Source organism: Drosophila erecta, unplaced genomic scaffold, assembly GCF_003286155.1.
Source record: "Drosophila erecta strain 14021-0224.00,06,07 unplaced genomic scaffold, DereRS2 tig00000055-arrow-pilon, whole genome shotgun sequence".
Taxonomy (NCBI): domain Eukaryota; kingdom Metazoa; phylum Arthropoda; class Insecta; order Diptera; family Drosophilidae; genus Drosophila; species Drosophila erecta.
The window spans coordinates 3224183-3245124 of record NW_020825200.1 but is presented as its reverse complement, the minus strand read 5'-3'; the positions used below and the strand labels follow the sequence as shown (position 1 = coordinate 3245124).

Sequence of the window (20942 nt, the reverse complement as noted above, 5' to 3'; positions counted from 1 at the left end):
TATTATTAAGATTGTGTTCAACTTGCTGTGACATTAGCATTAGAGTCAAAAATATAAGTCCTAGTTTAAGCAGACTGCCTAGAATATTTTCAGGGATAGGGTGTTTTTAATTTGGCTTTCTGGAGCCACTGTTACTGGTTTAAACCTCTGTTATAGTTGCTGGACTCTGTGCGGCGCTTAAAATCGCATTAACAGCGATAAGTGGTCAGCTGTTGTGTGCGTGACGGAGATGTAGATATTTTGATTTGCCCGCCAAAGTCGGACCACTTTTTCGCCGATTATTAATCGTCTGGCGAGATCACGGGCGCGATAGAGTGGGCGGCATTATCAATTATGGAAAGGTACGCCGAAGTCGGGTCAATAAAGCCAGCCAGCACGGGTCAGAATGTTCAATGTTCGGATCGCAGTGATTCACCGCGAAAATCATGCGAGTACCACGCGAGTAAAATTGAAACACGAGCGAACTTCTCTGATCGTTTTAAAAGGCGAGTGGCTGCAACCAATTACTTTGTGATAGTATAAATTTTGGAAATTAACTTGTATTAAGTTCTGATTAGTGAAGTTCGGCCGCACGGAATGAGTTGATTATTCTTAAGCAATCAATGCGAGATTGCTACGTGTATTGATTAGGGTATATGTACATTAAGTTCTACAGGATAGTTCATCAGCATAATCGTATGAATAGGGCAATGAACTTCTACTTCTACTTCTCTTCCACTAGGGACGCTTCCTCAGGACGCGTTCGATGATCTTCAGAGTGTGCGGATCCTTGAGGAACGTCCTATGTGTGCCCTCCACCACATGCACGTCGATCTGGGCACTGCAAATCTGCAATGGAGTGGAGGCAAATAGGCATGGGGTAATACATGGGGTAAATACATCGACTTGGTAGGCACTCACCTCCTTGAGGCCATAGTCCTGGGCCATAATCGCATTGTGCTCGGCCGACTTGATCAGGACCACATCGCTGTGGAGCTGCTTGGCGCCCTGGTAGCTCTCGGAGAGTAGTAGCTTCTGCTTGAACATGCAGGCGGCCTTCTTGATCTGTGACAATGTTCAAATAATATGGTAGGTTAGGAATATAATATCGAAATAATGTAACAATATGTTTTTAAGTGCCTCAAGATAATTAGCTTCGCAATTGCGAAGTAACTGTTTGCCCGGCGTTTATTGAGGCACTTATTCCGGCAATAATAAAATACACACTTGTGCACTGTCTACCGGCAATAAATACTACTTGAAATTATAAACACACCCATAGGTGTGGGTAAATGCATCAACTTAGTCTACAAGTACTATAGTTAAGTCGGCACTCAATCATCAATCGAATAGATGTTCAACAAACGCTTGCGCTTTTATGGTGCTTTGGAAACTGATTAACACATTATTATCTAGAAATATTGTACTTGGAAACGCTAGAGACCCACCACTTCTCTGGTTTGCTGCGTGTAACCAGCCAGAGTGTCTGCCAGCTTGTCGAGCTTGGAGGGCCATGTCTGGACTCCATCGAGGAGTTGCAGCAGCTGTCAGGATCAAATTAGTTGTAAGGACAATTGAAAAAAAATAAAAGACCCCACCTGGTTGTAGTCCACGTCGGCGAGCAGGGCTCCAAAGTAGGCCAACGTCATGGACTGCTGCCGGTTGAGGTCGTCCGTCTGCTTCTTGGCCTCCTGGACATAGCCGCTGGCCATGGTGGGCGCCCCGTCCAGCATGATGACCTTGACCCCGAAGCGGCGCTGCTCCAGCGCCACAGCAATGGCGTGGGCGAGTAGGCAGCCGTAGGAGTAGCCCACGATGTGGTACGGTCCGAGGGGCTGGAGCTTCTGGATCTGGCGCAGATAGTAGGCGGCACAGGCCTCGATGGAGTCCAGAGGCACTTGCTCGGTGCACTGCAGCCCGTAGGCGGGGCAGGTGAGCGAGGCGGCCAGCGCCTCCACGGCTATTGTGAATCCTTCTATGGGAGCCAGGAAGAACACAGCCGGGTCCTCGCTGGTCACGGGCGCCTTCGAGCGGAGGCGAACCATCACCTCCTGGGGTAATACTTCCTTGGCGAATACCTTGCGCGTCTCATCGCTCTGAGGCTGGACCTCCACTCTGGCCTCCTCCTTAGTCCTTGATAGGCTGGAAGTGGCTGAGGGGGACGAGACTGCAGCGGAGGGCGGCTCCTGGGCGTCTATCTGGCGCAGGGCGCTAAAGGTCAGCTGGCGGATTTCCTGGGCGCTCAGGACCAGGTCGAAGTGACGCTCCAGCGTCTGCTTGATCTCTGTGCTCATCAGCGAGTCCATGCCCAAGTCGAAGAGGGTGGTCTTGTCGGAGACACTCTTCACATCCCTCAGTCCCATGATATTCGCGATGGTGGCTATTAAGCTCAGCCGGTTAGCCTGCTCCGTCTTGCGCTTCTCCGCCACGACCATGGAGGCCATGACGGGATGGGGCTGCTGCAGGAACAGGTCCAGGGTCTCCAGACAGCTGTTCATCCGCTGCGGCAGAGTGCCGCCCACAACTGTTTCGTTGTTGCCCATGTGCTCGATGATCAGTCCGGTGTCCCCGATGGCTCCCCATTGAATCGCTGTGCCCGGATAACCATATTCCTGCCGCTGCTCGCAGATCCTTTCCATCGTGGAGTTAGCCAGTCCGTAGTTGGTCTGTCCCATGTTTCCCCTGCCGCAGGATAAACTGGAGAAGCACACGAAGTACTCCAGTGCAGGACAAATTTCTCGGGAGATCTTGTCCAGGTGAACGGTGGCCAGTAGCTTAGGTGCACTTACCTTTTCAAAGTTCTTCGGGTTTTGATCTTCGATCAATCCATCCCGCAGCACTGCCGCCAGGTTGAAGATGCCCCCAACCAGGGCCAACTTATTGCTCACCTCTAGGAGTCTCTGGCAGCCGACAGCGGTGGTCACATCGTTGGTATCGATGTGAATCTGGACTCCACGTTCGTGCCAGCGACGAACCATCAGGGCCTGGTAGCCACTCTTCAGCCCAAAACGAGAGCTCAGAACCAGGAAGCGGGCTCCTCTGGAAACTAGCCAGTTGGCCAGCTCCAGACCGAATCCACCAAGTCCCCCCACCAAGATGTAGCTCTTCTCTGGGTGCATGTAGGAGCGCGGTATGGCCTGAATTTGCCTAAGTCGTGGGAGAGCCGCCTGCTGTTCCTCCTCCAAACGTACCTTGATCACCACCTTGCCAATATGTTTGCCGGAGGCCATGAAGCGGAACGCCTTTTCGACCTCATGCTCCGCAAAGACTGTGGTAGGCAGCGGCTGCACTGCCCCACTCTTGATGCCCTCCGCCACCAACTTGGCCACCATTAGCTGCATCTTCTCCTCCCCCTCCATCACGCTGTCCAAAAGAATTCCGTGGAAGGAGGTGTTCTTGAGGAACACTGACATGCCCAACGGGGTGTTGTTGCTCAAGTCGAACTTGCCGATCTCCAGGAAGCGGCCATTCAGTGCCAGGCAGCGGATGGAGGCTTGCAGCTTCTCCTCGGAAAGGGAGTTCAGCACCAGTTCCACTCCATTTCCGTTGGTTTCAGTCATGATCAATTGCTCGAAGGAGGTGTCTCGCGAATTGCCAATGTTCTTAGCCTTCAGTTTTGGGAATCGCTTCAGCAGGAACTCCCGCTTCTCCTTGCTGCCAACTGTGGTGTAGACGGTCAGTCCGTGAGCCAGAGCCACCGAAATGGCCGCTTGACCAACTCCTCCGGAGCCGGCGTGGATGAGGATGCTTTCACCCTCCTTCATTTGACCCCTGACCACCAAAGCGTAATAAACGGTGGCATAAACGCACGGAACAGTCGACGCCTGCTCCATGGTCCACTTCGATGGGATTTCCCAGAGGAGATTCCTGTTGGCCAAGCAATTGGTTGCCAGAGATTTGGCAGTGACCATGGCCATTACACGACGGCCACACGAATCCCTGCCAGCGAATTCCAGACCAAGGACGCAGTCCTGATAGGCCAAATCCCCAGGCAGAGCATCCACTCCCAGTTTTCCAGAGGCCAACATCACATCCCGGAAATTGAGCGGAGCATAGTAAACGGTGCACGGCTCCAACTGCGACTGGGTGGGACTGGAACGAGGACTCTCGATCCAGCGAAGGGATGAGAGATCCCCCTTGATCAGAGTGTTCACATACGCCTGCTCCACTGGCAGCATGGGCGGCCGGGATTCCATCTTCAGGTGACGGTAGCTACCCCAGCTTCCATTCCTGTACACATTGATGACCAGATCCTTGGCCAACTGTGCGGCGTAGAAGGGATCCTCCAGGGAGAACTGGGGCAGACCTTCATCCAGAATAAGGTAAAGGCGTAGGCAATTCCCTCCAGCTTCCCTCTTCAGGCAGTTCATCAAGCCCAGAGCTCCTGAATTCGGGTCACCCTGGGCCACCAAGTAGAGGTTTTTCTCTTCAGCCTGGGCCTTGGCAAAACTGTTCTTTAGTTCGTTCACCCACTTGAACTGCTTGTTGGTTAGGTGGAGCGTCAGGGCTCGGTTGGACGGCACCTTTGATAGTTTCCTGACCAGAACAAGCACTCGATCCGTACCGAAGAACTGCTCCAAAACGGGCACCAGCTTAAGTTCGTTCAACTTGTCCTTCCCAATGATGTTATACCTGCTGGCTGTTTCCTCCAATAGAAGGAATCCCGACTCGGATTTAAGACTATCCAAGCAGTGCTGCAGATCCTTGACAGAGTTGTGAGCTAGCATGTTCACAGAGTATACGAAATGGCATTGCTGCTCAACCGCACCAGCTGTAATATCCTTGGCTATCACGCGGATGCCATGCTCCTTGAGCTGCTCACTCAGTTCGGATTCATTGGTGGAGCTGGTAACCACCGCCATGTCCCCCACCAGAATTGGTTCCCTCTCGATCAGCTCGAGAAGCTGGATGGCAACTGGCGTGTCCAAAGTGGTTCGAGATCCAGCCAGCTCCACGCCCTTAAGCTTCACTGCTCCACCGCTGTTCTCGATGATTAATTGAATGGCCACCGCCAGGGCTGTACTCCTAGACTTTTCCTGCTCCTCCCGCTGTCCCAAGTGCTGGGAATTAGGCCAGAATCTATAGCGCTCCAAGCTGGGTGCAGATTGGCCACCAGATCGTCTCTGAGTCTGGGCGGTCTTCATCTTGTGTATCTCCACTCCACCGCACTTGACCACGGAAATGTTGCGATGCCAGTTGACAGTTAGCTTCTGTTGCTGCTTCTTTGCCAGCTCCAGCTGCTTGAGAGGATCTATCAGCGCCCTCTCTATTCCAGTGGGCACGTACAGTTCGCGGATATCATTGCTCAGAATGCGGAACTGCAGCATGGTGTCCATAAAACTAATCCAGTTGTCCGCCCACTGCAACTGACCCGTCACCGCCGAAATATCCGCCTCCAAAATGCCCTGGAAAACACCACTGTAGTCGTAGCCCCTAAGTCTCAGCTCCTTATAAATGTCCTTGGTGCTCAGTTTGTTAGAGCTGGATATTCCTGGCAGAGATGGCAGCTGGAGCTGCTCCTGCTGCACATTGCTCACCAGACGGATCTTGCCCGACGCCACCAGGCTGGTGCCCTCACAGATTTCAAAGGAGCTGCTGCCCGGAAAGAAGTTGAGTGACAGTTTCACCACAGTGCCCGCGCTGAGTATCGTGGCCCGATGGAAGACCACATCCTCAAATAGCACGGGCGTGCGCAAGTAGTCCAATCCCTGCTGTTGGGCCAGACTCATCCAGGCCAGGGTCATGTAGCCGGTTGCCGGGAACAGGACTCTACCGTCGATCGTGTGCCCCGCTAGATAGGCGTTTTCCTCCTTGCCCAAATCCAGTTCCACACTGAGCTGACCAGCCTGTCTTCCGCCTTTGAACTTGGGGTAGTTCCATTTCTGTGAGTGATCCCAGCCCACCAAGGAGCCCAGCATGGGAGTGCCACGGGAAACGGGATAGGGAATGGAGGGGGAGATCTTCAGGATCTGCGGCTGCCCTCCGGCAGCGTAAAGTCTGCCCAACTGACTCAGCAAGAACTCAAGGTTATTGGCATGACCTCGCTGCATCAGACTCACATAGCTTATCTGCGGACTTACAGATCGGAGAATCGCCCTGAAGAGTCCATGGGGTGCGATCTCCACAATGAGAGCGTTTGGTGGAATCCGCTTGACAGCTTGGTGAAAGAGCACGGGGGATATGAGGTTGTTTATAAAGTAGCCAGCCGATGCCAGGTGGTTCTTCTCCGAATCCCACTCCGCTTCCTCCACGCTTGTACTAAGCCATCGAATACTCTTCTTCTTGGGCTCCGCAATGAGTCGCTCCAGATTGCAGCGTAGAATGGGAGCCGCTCCTTCAATGTAGGGACTGTGGAAGGCATAGCCTCCAGAGCCAACCTCCCTCACGAAAATTCCCTTCGCCGAGAGCTCCTCTATCATCGCGTCCATGGATGCCGGTGGCCCAGACACCGTGCAATTGTCATCACTGTTGTGACACACCGGATAGCAATCCTTTGGGATTTGTGATCCGATCTGCTCCCAGCTCAAACCTACAGCAGCCATCTTTCCGCGCGGCAAGTCCGGAGTGTCCAGGACACTCCTGCCGCGCCAGTAGGCGGCCAGCACTGTTTGCTCCGCCGTTAGGCAACCGTCCATGTAGGCTGCGCCCAGCTCACCAGCCGAATGGCCAAAGATGCCATCTGGGCGTATGTCCAGCACCCGGAGAAGATCTGTCAATGCCACCTGCACGGCGGACACGGAGACGAAGGAGTACAGCATGTTGTCAAACGTTCGCTCCGTGGAACGGGTCAGCACGTCTATAAGATCAAAGTCCACCTGGGCCAGCACCTGAAGAATATTTGGGGAGGGCAACATTCGTAATTATTCAACCCTATATAAGTATTAAAGATGAGAAACAACTTTTGAAATCTGTGTAAAAGTTAGAGAACTGTCTAAGGCAATAAAAATTTATAGCTTAGCTTCTAAATAAATACTATATTATGTAATATTTGCGATAAGGTTGGCACTAAAGTTATTATATTTTCAAGGTTACTTGAGTCTACGTATAAAGAAACCAGTTTTTGTTGGTCTAGCCCTGCAAATAGACCTTTTTCAATTTCAATTAAACACAAGGGTTGCAATAAAGAATTTTAGTCATGGTGCAAGTTAAGTGCAATCTTTATTTGACAAACCGAGAGGTAATAGTTTGTTTATCATTTATAAATTATGGCCCCATAGGCAAACGCCTGCGGGGCTCTAAACAAAAATTATGTTTAGACTCATTAGAGTGTTCCTCTCCACGGAAATCTTTAGTAAAAGGCGAAAGATTTATTCGACAATTGAAGAGAAACCAGAGTAACTTGATCACATAGCCAAGGGAGATAGGACTCAATCTGTGCCAGAACTGTTTGGGAATTATAGTGCGACGTATCGGAAAAAAGGCACAACGTTAAAATTTTGCTAACTGCTGTAACTTCTTTTTATATCAGGCAGTGAAGTAATATAGATTTGCAATTAAGAAGGTAAAATTTAAAATTCCTATAAATAAACAAAACCACATTTTTAGAAAAAAAACTTGTAATTTCTCTATAATAGTTAAACATGAATGTACTTCAATATAAATAACTGATTGAAAACAATTGCAGGCAATCGCTCTCGACTACTATTGACTACTAAAATAACCGTCTTTATTATGATTACAGACCCAACTGGAATTACTTATTTTTTGCTAATAATTTAATTTATAAATTATGGCCCCATAGGCAAACGCCAGCGGGGCTCTAAACAAAAATTCTGTTTAGACTCATTAGAGTGTTCCTCTCCACGGAAATCTTTAGTAAAAGGCGAAAGATTTATTCGACAATTGAAGAGAAACCAGAGTAAATTTCATGTCCAGCGAAGGGTATCTACATGCGATCTGAGCTAGAACTTCTTGGGAATTATAGGGCACTGGAATCGAAATTTATTCACCCTTAGGTAGGCAATGCTAATGGAAGAGCGTTAGCACTTCAGGTAAGAAACTATACAGGAATACTGAGGGTTCTTTGTTGGAAACAATGAAATTCAATATTTTAAAATGTTTTATGATCAAAGCATACAACAATATCACAAATATATAAATAATATATATTATCATATACTCCTGCTAAGCAATAACTGAAACTCAATAAAGTACATACCTCGGCACAGCGCTGTATAGAGTTCCGGAACACCTCCAGCTGCATGAGATCCTTGGCCATGCTGGCCCATTGACTGCCCATGCCGGCGTAGACGAACCAGATGGGTCGCTCCTCCTCCTCGTAGGGCAGCACCTCCTCCTTAACGCACCCACTGGTTCCGAGGACAGCGTATCCCCTGAACGGATGCAGGGGAATGGGATGCGAGTGGATGTCATTGATAAGGGTCAGCAGCTCCTGATCGTGCCTCTGCTCGGTGGCCACTTTCAGCAACTGATGCACTGCATCCTCAGTGCGGCCGGAACAGGTAACTAGTCTCAGAGATTGCTCGGCCTCCCCAACCTTCGGGGATGCTTTAGGATCCTTGGCTTTAGTGTGGGACTTTAGCACCACATGGGCATTGGCTCCTCCAAAGCCGAAGGAGTTCAGACCCACAATGCCACCCTGCCAGGGAAGATTCCGATCCACCACCTTAAGCTTACCCTCGACCAGAGCCGGAACCGCGGGATTGGGTGTGCGATAGTGCAGATTCTTCGGAATAATGCCCTCCTCCATGGCGATGATCATCTTGGCCAGGGCACTCACTCCCGAGGCTGGCTCCGCGTGTCCCATGTTCGACTTTACTGATCCAATGAGCAGCGGTGTGGATCGCGAGGGGCGGCAGAAGAAGTTGCTCAGCATGTTGGCTTCCTGATCATCGCCCACCGGCGTACCGCTGCCATGGGCCTCCACGTAGACCACCTCATCCGGATTGAGGCCGATCTCGCTGTAGGTCTCCTCCAGCAGGGCCTGTTGCATGCGCCCGTCCGGAAATGTCACGCCCTGCTCCTTGAATCCGTCCGTATTTGTGCGCACATTCAAGATGCTGGCATACACCCGCTTGGCCTCCTTCCGCCTCTGGAGCAGCACAACGGCGCAGGTGTCCGCCCGGGCATAGCCGTTGGCCGCCGCATCGAAGGTCTTGCAGGCGCCGTCGTGGCTCACGATGCCCAGCCTCAGGAACTGGAGGGCAAAGATGGGCTTTAGGATGAGATTCACGCCCGCCACCAGGGCGTAATCACAGCGACCCGCCCGCATATCCGCGAACGCGTGGTTCAGGGCCACCAGCGAGCTGGAGCAGGCGGTGTCCACGATAAAGCTGGGCCCCTTAAAGTCGAACGTGTAGGAGATGCGATTGGCGAACATGGCCCGCGCACAGCCCGTCAGGCAGTAGCCGTTGATGCTGCTCGGCTCCATGTTGGGGATCTCGTGCTCCGTCTCCACAAAGGACAGGCCAATGTAGACGCCGGTCCGGCTGCCGCGTAGCTGGGCGGGATTGATGCCCGCGTCGATGATCGCCTCGTGGGTCAGCTCGAGCAGCATCCGCATGCAGGGATCCATCAGCTCCGCCTGCTTCTGGTGGACGCTGAAGAACTTGTCGTCGAACTTCTCCAGATCGGAGTCCTTCATTTTGGCCATGCGCTCGGGGAGTCCATAGATGCCTTTTGATTAATGCAAGTTTCACCATTACACCATTACATTATTCAATAATCGAGCTTAAAGCTTCAGTAACGTTTTCATTTAACAAGCTACATGTGCATATTTAATATGATAATGGCATTTTTAAAAGGTTTCCATAGTGAACTACGGGGATGCTTGAGCGATATTGTTTGCCTTTCTTGTCCTATAAATTATATTATTATATATACTTCTTCTGTTTATTAAGAAAAAATGCCATACGAATAAGGATACCTCGCTTTGTTTAATAGTTGTTTTTTAATCAAATATTGTCATAGGGATAAGGATAATTAGCTATGTTCTGTAGCTGTAAAAAACACCTTTTTTTTAAGCTGTGCCAACTGTTTTGGCTACATTTTTATGAAGAGATCCTTTGAAAATATTGAATTTCCGCAAAGAGCTTACCCCATTTTTTTGATAAAAATATTCAATATTTTGCCTGTAACTTTTTAAATAATTATGTGAAAGTGGAGTGTCATATCTCCCTGAATTCCTAATAAAATTTCCTATCGACCTGTATTAAAACCTTAAAATTTCAAAATTTTGGCATTTTTCGTAAAAAATGATGATGGTACCCCTTACCAAAAATGCAAAATTTGTCAAAAAATGGATTTTCGGAAATCAGCAAAAAAGTGATATGGTTGGTTAGATCAGTTAATTAGCTGCACAAAACAGCCGTTCTTTTAGCTGTGCGAGGCTTTTTGGCCAAATTTTGGTGAAGAGACCCTTTGAAAATATTGTATGTTTGGAATAAGTTTGTGCTGTGTCCCGCTACTTGCCTGCCTCCCAGCGGCGGGGCTCATCTGTGACCATGTCGATGCCGTTGAGCAGGTTGTACTTAAATTCCTCGATGTTGCTGCTCTCCGGCAGCTTCCCGGAGAGTCCCGAGATCACGATGTCTCCATCTTCGCCAGTGGCCGCATCCGCTTGGGTTTTCTTCCTGTTCGGCATACTGGAGTCTTTTTTCTGGCTCAGTCTGTATGAGGGTCCACCTGTACAAGGATCTATAAATATCGCAAAACACCAGGGTAAATACTCATATATATACACAATACGCGACCCTATTGCATCTATAATGAACACTGTTTTGGGCATCCATTCAACAGTGAAAAAGTAATATCTAAATTGCTAAATACTTCAAATACGATATTTAACCTTGAATTTGTATAGTACTTCAAACTCTATCCGATTTAATCAATCCCTGCTATCAGCATGTAAACAATATTTCTATCACATTCACGGAAGAGTAAAATAACACTGTAAACCGATAAGACCATTACTTAATGATTTTGTCGATTTTGTAGAATGCGTGCAATTAAATTAATCTATCTATATAAAACATGGGTGGAGTGTAAGTTTATGGAATTTCAGTGACTTGCACTTCATATGATAATCGTTTTAGAGGCGATCGATCTACTAATCTTCGGTGCATAGATAAGGTTTTCCATTAAAAAGTGCTCAATCGGCCAATCATGAGTAATAGACTCGCGATTGCTGCGATTCAGCCCACTTGATTTAATGAATATTGTCGCCCTGCTGATAAGGAGCAACTGCACCAGAGTCACCTTCCATTCCCATCAACTATACGTGCAGGGATCGTACGATTCGGCCACTTCGGGTCACTGGGTTCCCTGTTGCCACGTTACGGGATTCGGACCGCGAGATAGTCGTCCAGCTCTCGACTGCGTGCACTGCGCCTGGTCGGGATCGGGAACGCAGGGGAGCAGAGTTCCGATAAGCTTTTGGTAGAATATTGCCCCAAATGCGGACTAAACACACGAATCAGCGAATGCGACGCGTGCCAGAACTCACACCATGGACGTAATGTACTGAATGTTCGCTTTGGTGGGTTCAAAGGTTTCCGGAATACAGATTCAAAGTGTTTTGAGAAGTAATTGCGATTGAAGGGGCAAAACTTTTTAGGATTCTCACTTTTTATGAATGTTTTTTATCACTTGTTCTTTGTTAAAGGATTAGTATTATCTTAGGAGTGCGATTTTTTGGTAATCCATTGGCTTTTTTGCATGTTTACAGGCGTTTATGAGTTTCAAAATATTTAGAGTCCTTTCACTAAAAAAATAATTTCTAAGGACCCATTTATGCATATAATATATATAGTAAATACATTATTCAGTAAACATTCACAATTCATTGGAATTTTGCGATTAGGCGACCACGTTCGGTTAATTAAAACACCTCACTATGCTCATTAGACACGAGGAAGTTCTTTGAATTACAAGTAAGTAGGCTGACTATTCGTAACTTCAATATCGCAAATTTTATTTGTAAGGCGTGTTATCCTGACGATACAAAAAAGTTCGCATTTAACACTTCTATGGTACACTTCACTTGACTATCTATGGATGGTACCTTTTTCACTTCACTGATCGCGTATCCTTTTCGTGTGCCGTTTGGTTTGCGGGACAACCAGGATATTGGCTGGGCTAGGAGGTCCTTTTAGTTGGAGTGTGACTATATATCCTTTTGGTGGGCTCGTATAGATCCGACGTGTTGCGCAGACAGACTGAACAAGGGCTGCACTCGCCGGATTCCTTATATATATCCGGCTGGCGGGGTCCGGGGGTGGCGGTGGCCACCAGAAGGCGCATTTTAATTTCCCCGTAACCATAGCCTATAGAAAATCCACCGATCTCATTACTACTGCGCCAAAATCGCCACAACCAGCCGCTGAATTATTCATTTCTATGCAAAACGCGCCTCTAACTACGACCAAATGAAATAGAAAATGAGGCGTCGAGCAGGACAGAGGTATACATTTACTTTTCATTTTTCCGTAACCCTGCCCTGGTAATTAGTCCAAGTGTGTGCCATCACCCAGTTAACCCAGTTGCTCCACAACCCGTCCGTCTGGTTCAATAACACGCGGCGTTCGCAGGCCACTCGTAATTGTATTGTTTATTAAACGGAACAGAGCGTATCGCCACTTGGTCGCCCCTAGTGTCGCTTCCTTACGGCTGCCCCATCAGTCTTCTTGGACTTTCGTCCCGATCGCTTCTTGCTCGCCACCAGCTTGGCCGCCGTGGTCGTCGGCATCCGCTGCTTGATCGCCCGCCGCCCCAAGCGAGGCGAGATCCTTGTAGCCAGGGGCACCCTAGTTTTGGGCAGGCTTCGGCGGAAATTGAAGGGCATGCGGACCCGCTCGTCGGTCAGCGAGATGATGCCCAGGTTGACGCCCACCTCCAGGGCGAACTCCACCGCGCGCTTGAGGCTGCCGAAGGGATTGATGTGCTCCTCAAGCACTATATCCTTGATGTTCTTGACCAAATCGTCCAAAGTAGTGCCTGAAAATTTGGAATGAGTGCTCGTATTTTTTGATTTCGGATCTAAAAGTATTCTTTAATAGCAGAATCAGGAAGTTACTTACACAACTGAGGCTCGCGACTAAGCATGTCCATTATATATGGAAGCAAAGAAGATTTATTTTTATCCATTGCCAATTTGGTTGAACTGGTCTCGAAATAGGAATGTTTGTATTATTTTAGTGTCCCGATCCAAATAGATAGTTTATGTGGAATGAGTGTGATGTTGGCCCGTCGGACTGAAAACTTATTTAAAACACCACGCATCCTTGATCGAAAGCGCTTACAAGTCAGACGTCTGCTTCGATTCCCCATATCACTGTTTAAAATACAAATTTAAATCAAATTAATACTGGTGTATAAAGAAATGCGTGCTAACGAAACCCAAATCCCCTAAATCGCATGCAAATAATTTCCAAAAGAACGCCATAAACCCAGGAGGTTGCTCCAGTTTCGGAGTAATATATGTATAATATGTGGCCCAGAATGGGTCATCATTAATAGATAAACTCTGCTACTTGTAAGTTATTTCTATCCATCTTCCTGGCGCTACCCCAACAAATAATATTATTGCGTAAGGAAACACAATTGTGCACATCGTAAACACGTTGAAAAGGTTCCATTATCAAAATGACAAGCACTCAGTGGATGATATTATTATGTTTAAATGCTTGCGCCGCGCTTACATATCTCAAGTACTCGCGTTTGTTACTGCCTTGACAATTTTTCCCAATAACAGCTAATTTCATTCAGACATCAGATAAGCGCTGGGATTTCAAGGTCTTCCGACAGCTCAGACTAAAAATTTCCCTCAGCAATCTTAGGCACTCTAGTTTGGGTATAACTAATATCAGCTGAGTTTTGCCCATTAAGCTTTCCACGTTTTAAGTAACATGTAACAAGAAGACAGCATTTTACTAAGTAGATATCTATCCCGGTAGTGACTATTTCTAAGGGTATTTTCACATCGGCTAGCATCGGGTCGGCACCTCCAATCATATCAAGAGTGACGGGCCCGGTAACAAATTGAGAGCTATTAATAAAAACCAAAACAAAACAGAGGCGCGTGCATTCTTCGCTTTTTTCGCCGGCTATGTCGGATGATAGCGGCGATGGAGAGGCTTTTTGTTTGCTTTTGGAAAGCCTCGACCCCGACGATAGTGGCCTGGTCGTGTTTCGATGCTCTGGAGCGTTGCGAACGCATGTGAGCGATGTGATTGGAGCGGCCAGCCGCGTGCTGCGGAATCACCCCGCCGCCGACCACTCAACCTCTGATAACGAATCTGGGTATCGGACGCTGCTGCGGCAGCTAGCCAGCCAGGCGATGGAATAAATTTAGCCGCACGGAAATTTTCGCAGGCCGATGGCGTGTGTCGTGCCTCGTCAACATTGCTCCCGGAATTTTTGTAGTTTCGCGATGGGCGCTAGACCAGGAGTATGCTTGCCGAAGTTCAATCATTTGAGCTGCAGCTACACGACGACCTTCAGGTGCATGGACGCTAAGCGATGGATCGGCTTTTCACGGTGATTTAAAGGTGATCCCTGACGGAGGGACAGCGCTCTAATCACGTAGATCGTCGATTATTTTATATAGAAAATATTTATATGCGTCAGTGGCTTGGCCTGGAACTACATTCTTTGAACCCTGCAAGTGATGCATTGGAATGGCGTCAAAGTTTTACTGTTTCACTAAGTAGATTGCTCTAGTGTTTTAATTAACCAACACAAGCCCTTAATTCAACGGAAACAACAATATCAGTCTCTTAGTCGCCACTTTCGTCTCGCAGCTTCACCACAATTTTGCCCCGGAGGTGCCCACATTTCATCTTCTCAAAGGCCTTTGGCAGCTCACTGAACCCGTAGCTGCTATCGATTAGCGGCATCAGCTAAAAACAGAGTGCAATTAGTTTACAGAGTAACTCGGGGCAACAACTCTTACCTTTCGCTGCTCCACTAGTTTCTGTAGGAACTGAATTCCCTGTGGGGCAGGACTAAAGAAGCCCCATTTGACAAGACCTCCACGCTGCGTGACGGACCTAACGTTGGTCTGGACCAGATCGAACACATTCTTCAGCGCGCCCACTCCCAGTCCCTGCTTATCGATGTTGGCCAGCAATGGAGATGAGAAGGTGATGTACTGGCGAAAATCGAACTTCGATTCCGCCGCCTTCTGACCTCCTTGTCCGGCGCAGTCCAGCACGATGTCATAGGGTGCATATTTGCACAGCTCCTCCATAGCCTTCGGGTTGTTGTAGTCTACCACTAGATCGGCTCCCAGATTGCGAACCATTTCAACGGCATTTTCGCTGCAGGTTGCCAAAACTTGTACTTTTTGAGACTTGAGGATTTGTATGGCCAATGTGCCAACGCCACCGGAGCCGCCGAGTACTAAGACCCGCTTGTGGGCACCTCCACCGGAAGCTGTTGTGGCTCCACAAGGACCACCAAGGCCTCCGGTTATGTACAGACCCGACCAAGCAGTCAATCCGGCGTACAACACGCTGGCGGCCTCGCAATCATCCAGTTCTTTGGGTGCAGGAGCAAGCTATGGACTACAAGTTACTTTAAAGACCTTTTTAAGTAGTTTAACTACTTACACAGTATGAAGGAACAGCTACGTACTCCGCATGCGATCCAACGCTGGCCTGCAGGGGTACCACTCCCCAGACGCGGGATCCCAGAGGCACCGAAACACCCATTCCCGTCTGCACCAGCTCGCCACAGAACTCGCGGCCCAGAATAAGCGGAAACTCGATGCCGTCGCCCGGCTGGCATCGCATCTTGTTCAGCAACGTGGCTCCGTATCCACGGAGCATGGCCAGGTCGATGGGGTTCACTGCCGTCGACCTGATGCGTACCAGGCACTCGTTGGAGCTACGGATCTGGGGAATCTTAAGCATATCGGAGAACTGCAGCTCGTCAATATCGCCGTAGTTGTGCAGCTGCCATCCGCGCATTTTGTCCGCGGATTTTGCTGTTGATGGTGGCGATTCATGGCCATTTGTTTGTGAGCCGGAAAGCACGGATTGCGCCGGGGCTGAAAACTGTCGCCTGTTTTGCCGGACTAACTGTCTCAGGCAGAGGATTGAATTAAAGCCCGCAGCCGTCATCAGCCGGATTTTGATAAATTATGTAGTAAAAATTAAAATTAGAGATATTGTTTAAAAAAAAATACTTATTGTTTTGTTTTGGTTTGCTGGCTAAACAGCTGATGTTATGTCAACAATAATCGCGAAAAACCGATAACTTCATTTCGCCATCGACCGTTAAAGCGGACTAATCAATATTTAAACTAAATAAGCGTTTAAGTTGTATTGTTCAATTGGTCTATGTAAATTTCTAGCCATGGCTCGGGTAAAAAAAGTACAACTTAAACGAATTATAAAGACCATAAATTAATTTTTTTTGAGAGTAGAGATTTGCACACACTAAAGAATAAAGACATTTAAGGGGTGCAACATTGAAAACACGCTTTACAGCACTGTTTCGCAAAACACAGTATGGAATTTTATAGTACGATTTCTTAATTAAAAACAAATCAAACGCGAAATGCATAACATTTTGTAAATAACATAGAAAAACATCGTAATTTTAAGTGTCAAAGCGAATTTATAGTGCAATTATGTTTCTGCCCGAAACAGCCAACTTCTGTATCACCCTATTGGTCTACGGAGCAATACTCCTGCTCCTGATTTACTATGTGAGTGTGGATTTCCATGGAAGAAAAAACTTTCTGACAGTACAATGTTTTAGGTCCTGACTCTGGCGGACCTGGAGTGCGACTATCTTAATGCCCAGGAGTGCTGCCGACGCCTGAACTTTTGGGTAATACCCAAGTTCGGATCCCATGCCCTTCTCTGCGTCCTCCTGCTACTCGGAGGCCACTGGGTGATGTTCCTCCTGAACCTGCCGATGGTGATTTGGCTGTTCTACGAGTTGCATCGCCAGCGACGCGATAGCCTGGGTGTCTACGATCCGGTGGACATACACAGTAGGGGATTGCTGAAGGTTCACCTAAGAAATTGTATGATTTATCTGGGCTACTACTTCGTCATGTTCTTCGTGGCCTTGTACTGGTGAGCTAGGAGTTGAAACCCGTATATTCATCTTTACAAAGTTATCTTATCCTCCTCTTTATAGCCTAATTTCCTCCCTGATCAAGGGAGATCCCATCAAGCGGTATGAGGACGACGAAATAGTCACGGATTTCTGAAGTTTAGCCGAATAAGCCTGCACCGAACAGAGCTTCCAGCACATTTCTTCATCCGTAACCGAACTACCACGCCTGGTTACAGTTTCTATTCCGCTGAATCTGGAATTCTCCGACTAAAACAGAGGCGTACATCTAACAAATAAGTTTCCGTTCGCAGAATTTTATAGAGCATTTAATAGAGCTTCTCACGACATATACCGCAAAAGGATCGAATAATTTCTTTAGAATAATTGATTTATTATTTTTAAATCTTTAAAAAAGACTGTAACACCGCAGTGTGCTCAATTGCGTTGGATAGACGAAACACTTGCCCAAACCAACCTAGTCGCACTTCATCTTCACTTTATTTATTTCATCTTTAGCAATATAAGCGTATTCGAATAGAAATCACAAAATACATAACCATAACAGAAAGCTGTTCTTGAGTTGATCCTCTGTTATTGCAGGAAGTCCACCACCTCTTCCAGTTCTCGCTGGCGAGCCTGTTTCTGGGCCCAGCGAGCCTCCGCGGTCTTTACGCTTACCACCCAGCGATCATGGGCCAGCTTTATGCCGCACACAGCATCGTCCGGAGTTTTGGATACGGCAGCTCCTCCACCCTGTGACCTTCCCATATAGGTCTGGGCATCAGAACGAGGATGGCGACGCTGGGCAGGACATAGTTTGCCGCCCTTTGGAAACGGGGGCTCCGACAGGTATTTCTTAAGGCAGCCCTGGTGAAAGAGGTGACCACAGTAGACGCGCTCGATAAAGAAGTCCGCATTTTCATCCGATTCTGTGTCCTCCGGATACTCCGGTAGCACGGTACTATCACAAATGGGACAACGTTCGGTGTGAAAGTCCCGGGTGGCCTCTAGACAGAACTTGAGCGAGCGTTGCAGACTCCTAACAGGTCGGAAATTGGCCAGTGCCTCCTTGCTCATACGGATCGGCGGCTCCACGCACTGCCGACCTATCTCCTTCGACTGGCCGTTTAGGTAACGCACGAGCACTGCCGGAAGATTGGACTCTTGGCCGCGCAGTTCCACACTCTGCATGGGATAGCTGTCTGGGACAACAGCGGTGACTTTGTAGGTGTAGCGTCCTCCCTTCGCCACCAGCTCCACACTCCTGTTCTTTTGCTTCAGCTTCAATTGGCTCTCCGTGCCTCCAGTCTTGATGTCCGCTCTCAGCTGCTTGATCTCCTCCAAGCACACGCACAGCGGATTATCCGTTAAATACTGTTGGGCGAAGGCCAGCACTGGCAGTGCTTGTGGCTTCCCGAGGAAATCCCTGGCATAGTCGTCGATCAGCCGGGTAAGTTCAGTCAGAAGAATATCGGAGTACACTCGACTCTTCAGCTCCACCAGGATTTGGGTGCTCTGCGGGTAGTGTTCTGGAAATCGGAGGCACATTGTCATCGAGCGATTGGGCCGTTCCGGGTATATGTCAACCCGGATCAGAGAGTTGGAGCAAATAATGATTTTCGTGTGCGGCACCTGCTTCTCACATTTTGCTCGGAACTCCGTGACTTCCTGGTCAATAAAGCTCATCGTTGAAGTCGGAATCTGTTGCGAATTCGCTGCTGTTCCCCAATCGGAATGTTTTTAAACAGCTGGTAAAAGCAAATAGTGTTGTGAAAGGGTGACAGGTTAGTTTCAAGTTGTGACGAATAAAATGTACGTTTTAGGCGATATAAACTTTGTCAGGTTATATGGTTATATTGTCTGGTAAAAGGAGTATTTCCTGAAGCTAATAGTTAAACTAAATGTATTTAGATACATTGGTATACAATTATTGGCTTAACTTTTCAGGAGCACTCAAGAATTTGATGAGTCACAAGAATGCACTTCGTCATCATCTCAACCATAATATGCACCTCCATCGATTTCCAACACTCGCCAGCTGACGAAAAGCCTAGCCACGTTGTGAAAACGCCGACGAAACGCGAGAATCGAAGCTAATCCGCTACTGGAACTAAATTAAAGCCTAGCTAAAATGGTGCTGGATCTGGATCTGTTTCGCAGCGACAAGGGAGGCAACCCCGACCTCGTGCGCGAAAACCAAAAGAAGCGCTTCAAGGATGTAGCGCTGGTGGAGACTGTGATCGCCAAGGATACGGAGTGGCGTCAGTGTCGCCACCGTGCCGATAACCTGAACAAGGTGAAGAACGTCTGCAGCAAGGTGATCGGCGAGAAGATGAAGAAGAAGGAGCCGGTGGGTGCCATGAGCGAGGACCCGCCCGCAGAAGTGACCAAGGACCTCACCGAGATTGTGGCCGAGACACTGCAGCCGCTGACCGTCAACCAGATCAAGCAGCTGCGCGTGCTCATCGACGACGCAATGACGGAGAACCAGAAGTCGCTCGAGCTTGCCGAGCAGACAAGGAACACCTCGCTGCGGGAGGTGGGCAACCACCTGCACGAGTCCGTCCCTGTGTCTAATGACGAGGACGAGAACCGCGTGGAACGAACCTTTGGCGACTGCGAAAAGCGCGGCAAGTACTCGCATGTCGACCTCATCGTGATGATCGACGGCATGAACGCGGAGAAGGGAGCCGTAGTGTCCGGCGGACGTGGTTACTTCCTTACCGGAGCCGCAGTCTTCTTGGAACAGGCTCTCATCCAGCACGCTCTGCATCTGCTGTACGCCCGTGACTACGTTCCCCTGTACACGCCCTTCTTCATGCGAAAGGAGGTAATGCAGGAGGTCGCCCAGCTGTCACAGTTCGACGAGGAGCTCTACAAGGTGGTGGGCAAGGGCAGCGAGAAGGCCGAGGAGGTGGGTATTGATGAGAAGTACCTGATTGCCACCTCAGAGCAGCCCATCGCTGCCTACCATCGCGATGAGTGGCTGCCGGAGGCCTCGCTGCCCATTAAGTATGCCGGTCTGTCCACTTGCTTCCGGCAGGAAGTGGGCTCGCACGGGCGCGACACTCGCGGCATTTTCCGCGTCCACCAGTTCGAGAAGGTGGAGCAGTTCGTACTGACCTCCCCACACGACAACAAGTCATGGGAGATGATGGACGAAATGATCGGCAATGCTGAGCAGTTCTGCCAGTCGCTGGGCATTCCATATCGCGTGGTGAACATCGTTTCCGGTGCCCTCAACCATGCAGCCTCCAAGAAGCTGGATCTGGAGGCCTGGTTCGGCGGCAGCGGCGCCTACAGAGAACTTGTCTCGTGCTCCAACTGCTTGGACTACCAGGCCCGTCGTCTGCTCGTCCGTTACGGCCAGACTAAGAAGATGAACGCCGCCGTCGACTATGTTCACATGCTGAACGCCACGATGTGCGCAGCCACTCGCGTCATCTGCGCCATCCTGGAGACCCACCAGACAGAGACGGGCATCAAGGTGCCGGAGCCATTGAAGAAGTACTTGCCTGCGAAGTTCCAGGATGAGATTCCGTTCGTCAAGCCCGCTCCCATTGATCTGGAGTTGGCCGCCGCCGAGAAGCAAAAGGGCAAAAAGGAGAAAACTAAGAAGGACCCTGCCGCCGGTTAAGCCTAAAGTCACATCATTTACTACGAAATATACTGCTAAACTAAGCTTGCAATGTCCTCAAAAATTTTTGTTACTTATCGACTTATCTAATATTTATGGCATTTATAAAAACTTTATAACGATTAAACTGGATCAAGCTGTGCTTTGAAAGCATTCGCAATGTTCTTTGTTATTTGGGGATGCACATTTTGAAAAATTAGTTGGTTTAACTGCAAAGGCTATTTACCTGGCGTTGTATCAAACAATATGTGCCCAATAGATCTTTATCTAGAATGTAGGTTTGGATATAAATGGT

General features: G+C 48.7%; 6 protein-coding genes and 2 non-coding genes across 8 annotated transcripts; 2 read left to right on the top strand and 6 right to left on the bottom strand.

Moving 5' to 3' along the window:
• Nucleotides 1-581: 581 nt before the first annotated feature.
• On the bottom strand, nucleotides 582-12043 carry LOC6542433 (fatty acid synthase). Its single transcript, XM_001968484.3, has 7 exons — nucleotides 12002-12043; nucleotides 10411-10635; nucleotides 8138-9615; nucleotides 1578-6806; nucleotides 1428-1523; nucleotides 901-1044; nucleotides 582-828 (listed from the first exon to the last, which is right to left on the bottom strand). The coding sequence occupies exons 2-7, from the start codon at nucleotides 10580-10582 to the stop codon at nucleotides 718-720; spliced, it is 7230 nt and encodes a 2409-aa protein (XP_001968520.1). The 5' UTR covers nucleotides 10583-10635; nucleotides 12002-12043; the 3' UTR covers nucleotides 582-717.
• LOC6542306 lies at nucleotides 7198-7317 on the bottom strand. Its single transcript, XR_046431.2, has one exon. It is a non-coding gene; the product is annotated as a U5 spliceosomal RNA (small nuclear RNA).
• Nucleotides 7723-7841, bottom strand: LOC6542344. The gene has a single exon (XR_046430.2). It is a non-coding gene; the product is annotated as a U5 spliceosomal RNA (small nuclear RNA).
• Nucleotides 12044-12520: 477 nt separating the features above from the next.
• On the bottom strand, nucleotides 12521-14211 carry LOC6542417. The gene is made up of 2 exons (XM_001968483.3): nucleotides 13017-14211; nucleotides 12521-12933 (listed from the first exon to the last, which is right to left on the bottom strand). Exons 1-2 carry the CDS (start codon nucleotides 13081-13083, stop codon nucleotides 12587-12589), a joined length of 414 nt encoding a protein of 137 aa, XP_001968519.2. The 5' UTR covers nucleotides 13084-14211; the 3' UTR covers nucleotides 12521-12586.
• A 416-nt stretch (nucleotides 14212-14627) lies between these two features.
• LOC6542127 (reticulon-4-interacting protein 1 homolog, mitochondrial) lies at nucleotides 14628-16189 on the bottom strand. The gene is made up of 3 exons (XM_001968481.3): nucleotides 15549-16189; nucleotides 14891-15496; nucleotides 14628-14837 (listed from the first exon to the last, which is right to left on the bottom strand). The coding sequence occupies exons 1-3, from the start codon at nucleotides 16059-16061 to the stop codon at nucleotides 14715-14717; spliced, it is 1242 nt and encodes a 413-aa protein (XP_001968517.2). The 5' UTR covers nucleotides 16062-16189; the 3' UTR covers nucleotides 14628-14714.
• A 214-nt stretch (nucleotides 16190-16403) lies between these two features.
• On the top strand, nucleotides 16404-17369 carry LOC6540985 (protein cornichon homolog 4). Its single transcript, XM_001968480.3, has 3 exons — nucleotides 16404-16651; nucleotides 16705-17027; nucleotides 17092-17369. Exons 1-3 carry the CDS (start codon nucleotides 16574-16576, stop codon nucleotides 17162-17164), a joined length of 474 nt encoding a protein of 157 aa, XP_001968516.1. The 5' UTR covers nucleotides 16404-16573; the 3' UTR covers nucleotides 17165-17369.
• Nucleotides 17370-17481: 112 nt separating this feature from the next.
• LOC6540998 lies at nucleotides 17482-18860 on the bottom strand. The gene has a single exon (XM_001968479.3). It carries the CDS (start codon nucleotides 18694-18696, stop codon nucleotides 17602-17604), a length of 1095 nt encoding a protein of 364 aa, XP_001968515.1. The 5' UTR covers nucleotides 18697-18860; the 3' UTR covers nucleotides 17482-17601.
• Nucleotides 18861-18903: 43 nt separating this feature from the next.
• On the top strand, nucleotides 18904-20802 carry LOC6541030 (serine--tRNA ligase, cytoplasmic). The gene has a single exon (XM_026978935.1). The coding sequence runs from the start codon at nucleotides 19142-19144 to the stop codon at nucleotides 20645-20647; it is 1506 nt and encodes a 501-aa protein (XP_026834736.1). The 5' UTR covers nucleotides 18904-19141; the 3' UTR covers nucleotides 20648-20802.
• The last annotated feature ends 140 nt before the right edge of the window (nucleotides 20803-20942 follow it).

Bases quoted from the DNA above. Each gene is read 5' to 3' on its own strand.
- LOC6542433 (XM_001968484.3), bottom strand. From the start codon at position 10,582: ATGCCGAACAGGAAGAAAACCCAAGCGGATGCGGCCACTGGCGAAGAT. The intron at 9,616-10,410 runs GCAAGTAGCGGG...ATTAATCAAAAG, and splicing joins GCCCCGCCGCTGGGAGGCAG to GCATCTATGGACTCCCCGAG. The intron at 1,524-1,577 runs GTGGGGTCTTTT...TGATCCTGACAG, and splicing joins CCGACGTGGACTACAACCAG to CTGCTGCAACTCCTCGATGG.
- LOC6542417 (XM_001968483.3), bottom strand. From the start codon at position 13,083: ATGGATAAAAATAAATCTTCTTTGCTTCCATATATAATGGACATGCTT. The intron at 12,934-13,016 runs GTAAGTAACTTC...CCAAATTTTCAG, and splicing joins TAGTCGCGAGCCTCAGTTGT to GCACTACTTTGGACGATTTG.
- LOC6542127 (XM_001968481.3), bottom strand. From the start codon at position 16,061: ATGACGGCTGCGGGCTTTAATTCAATCCTCTGCCTGAGACAGTTAGTC. The intron at 15,497-15,548 runs GTAAGTAGTTAA...TGTAGTCCATAG, and splicing joins TAGCTGTTCCTTCATACTGT to CTTGCTCCTGCACCCAAAGA. The intron at 14,838-14,890 runs GTAAGAGTTGTT...CTCTGTTTTTAG, and splicing joins AACTAGTGGAGCAGCGAAAG to CTGATGCCGCTAATCGATAG.
- LOC6540985 (XM_001968480.3), top strand. From the start codon at position 16,574: ATGTTTCTGCCCGAAACAGCCAACTTCTGTATCACCCTATTGGTCTAC. The intron at 16,652-16,704 runs GTGAGTGTGGAT...ACAATGTTTTAG, and splicing joins TCCTGCTCCTGATTTACTAT to GTCCTGACTCTGGCGGACCT. The intron at 17,028-17,091 runs GTGAGCTAGGAG...TCCTCTTTATAG, and splicing joins TTCTTCGTGGCCTTGTACTG to CCTAATTTCCTCCCTGATCA.
- LOC6540998 (XM_001968479.3), bottom strand. From the start codon at position 18,696: ATGAGCTTTATTGACCAGGAAGTCACGGAGTTCCGAGCAAAATGTGAG.
- LOC6541030 (XM_026978935.1), top strand. From the start codon at position 19,142: ATGGTGCTGGATCTGGATCTGTTTCGCAGCGACAAGGGAGGCAACCCC.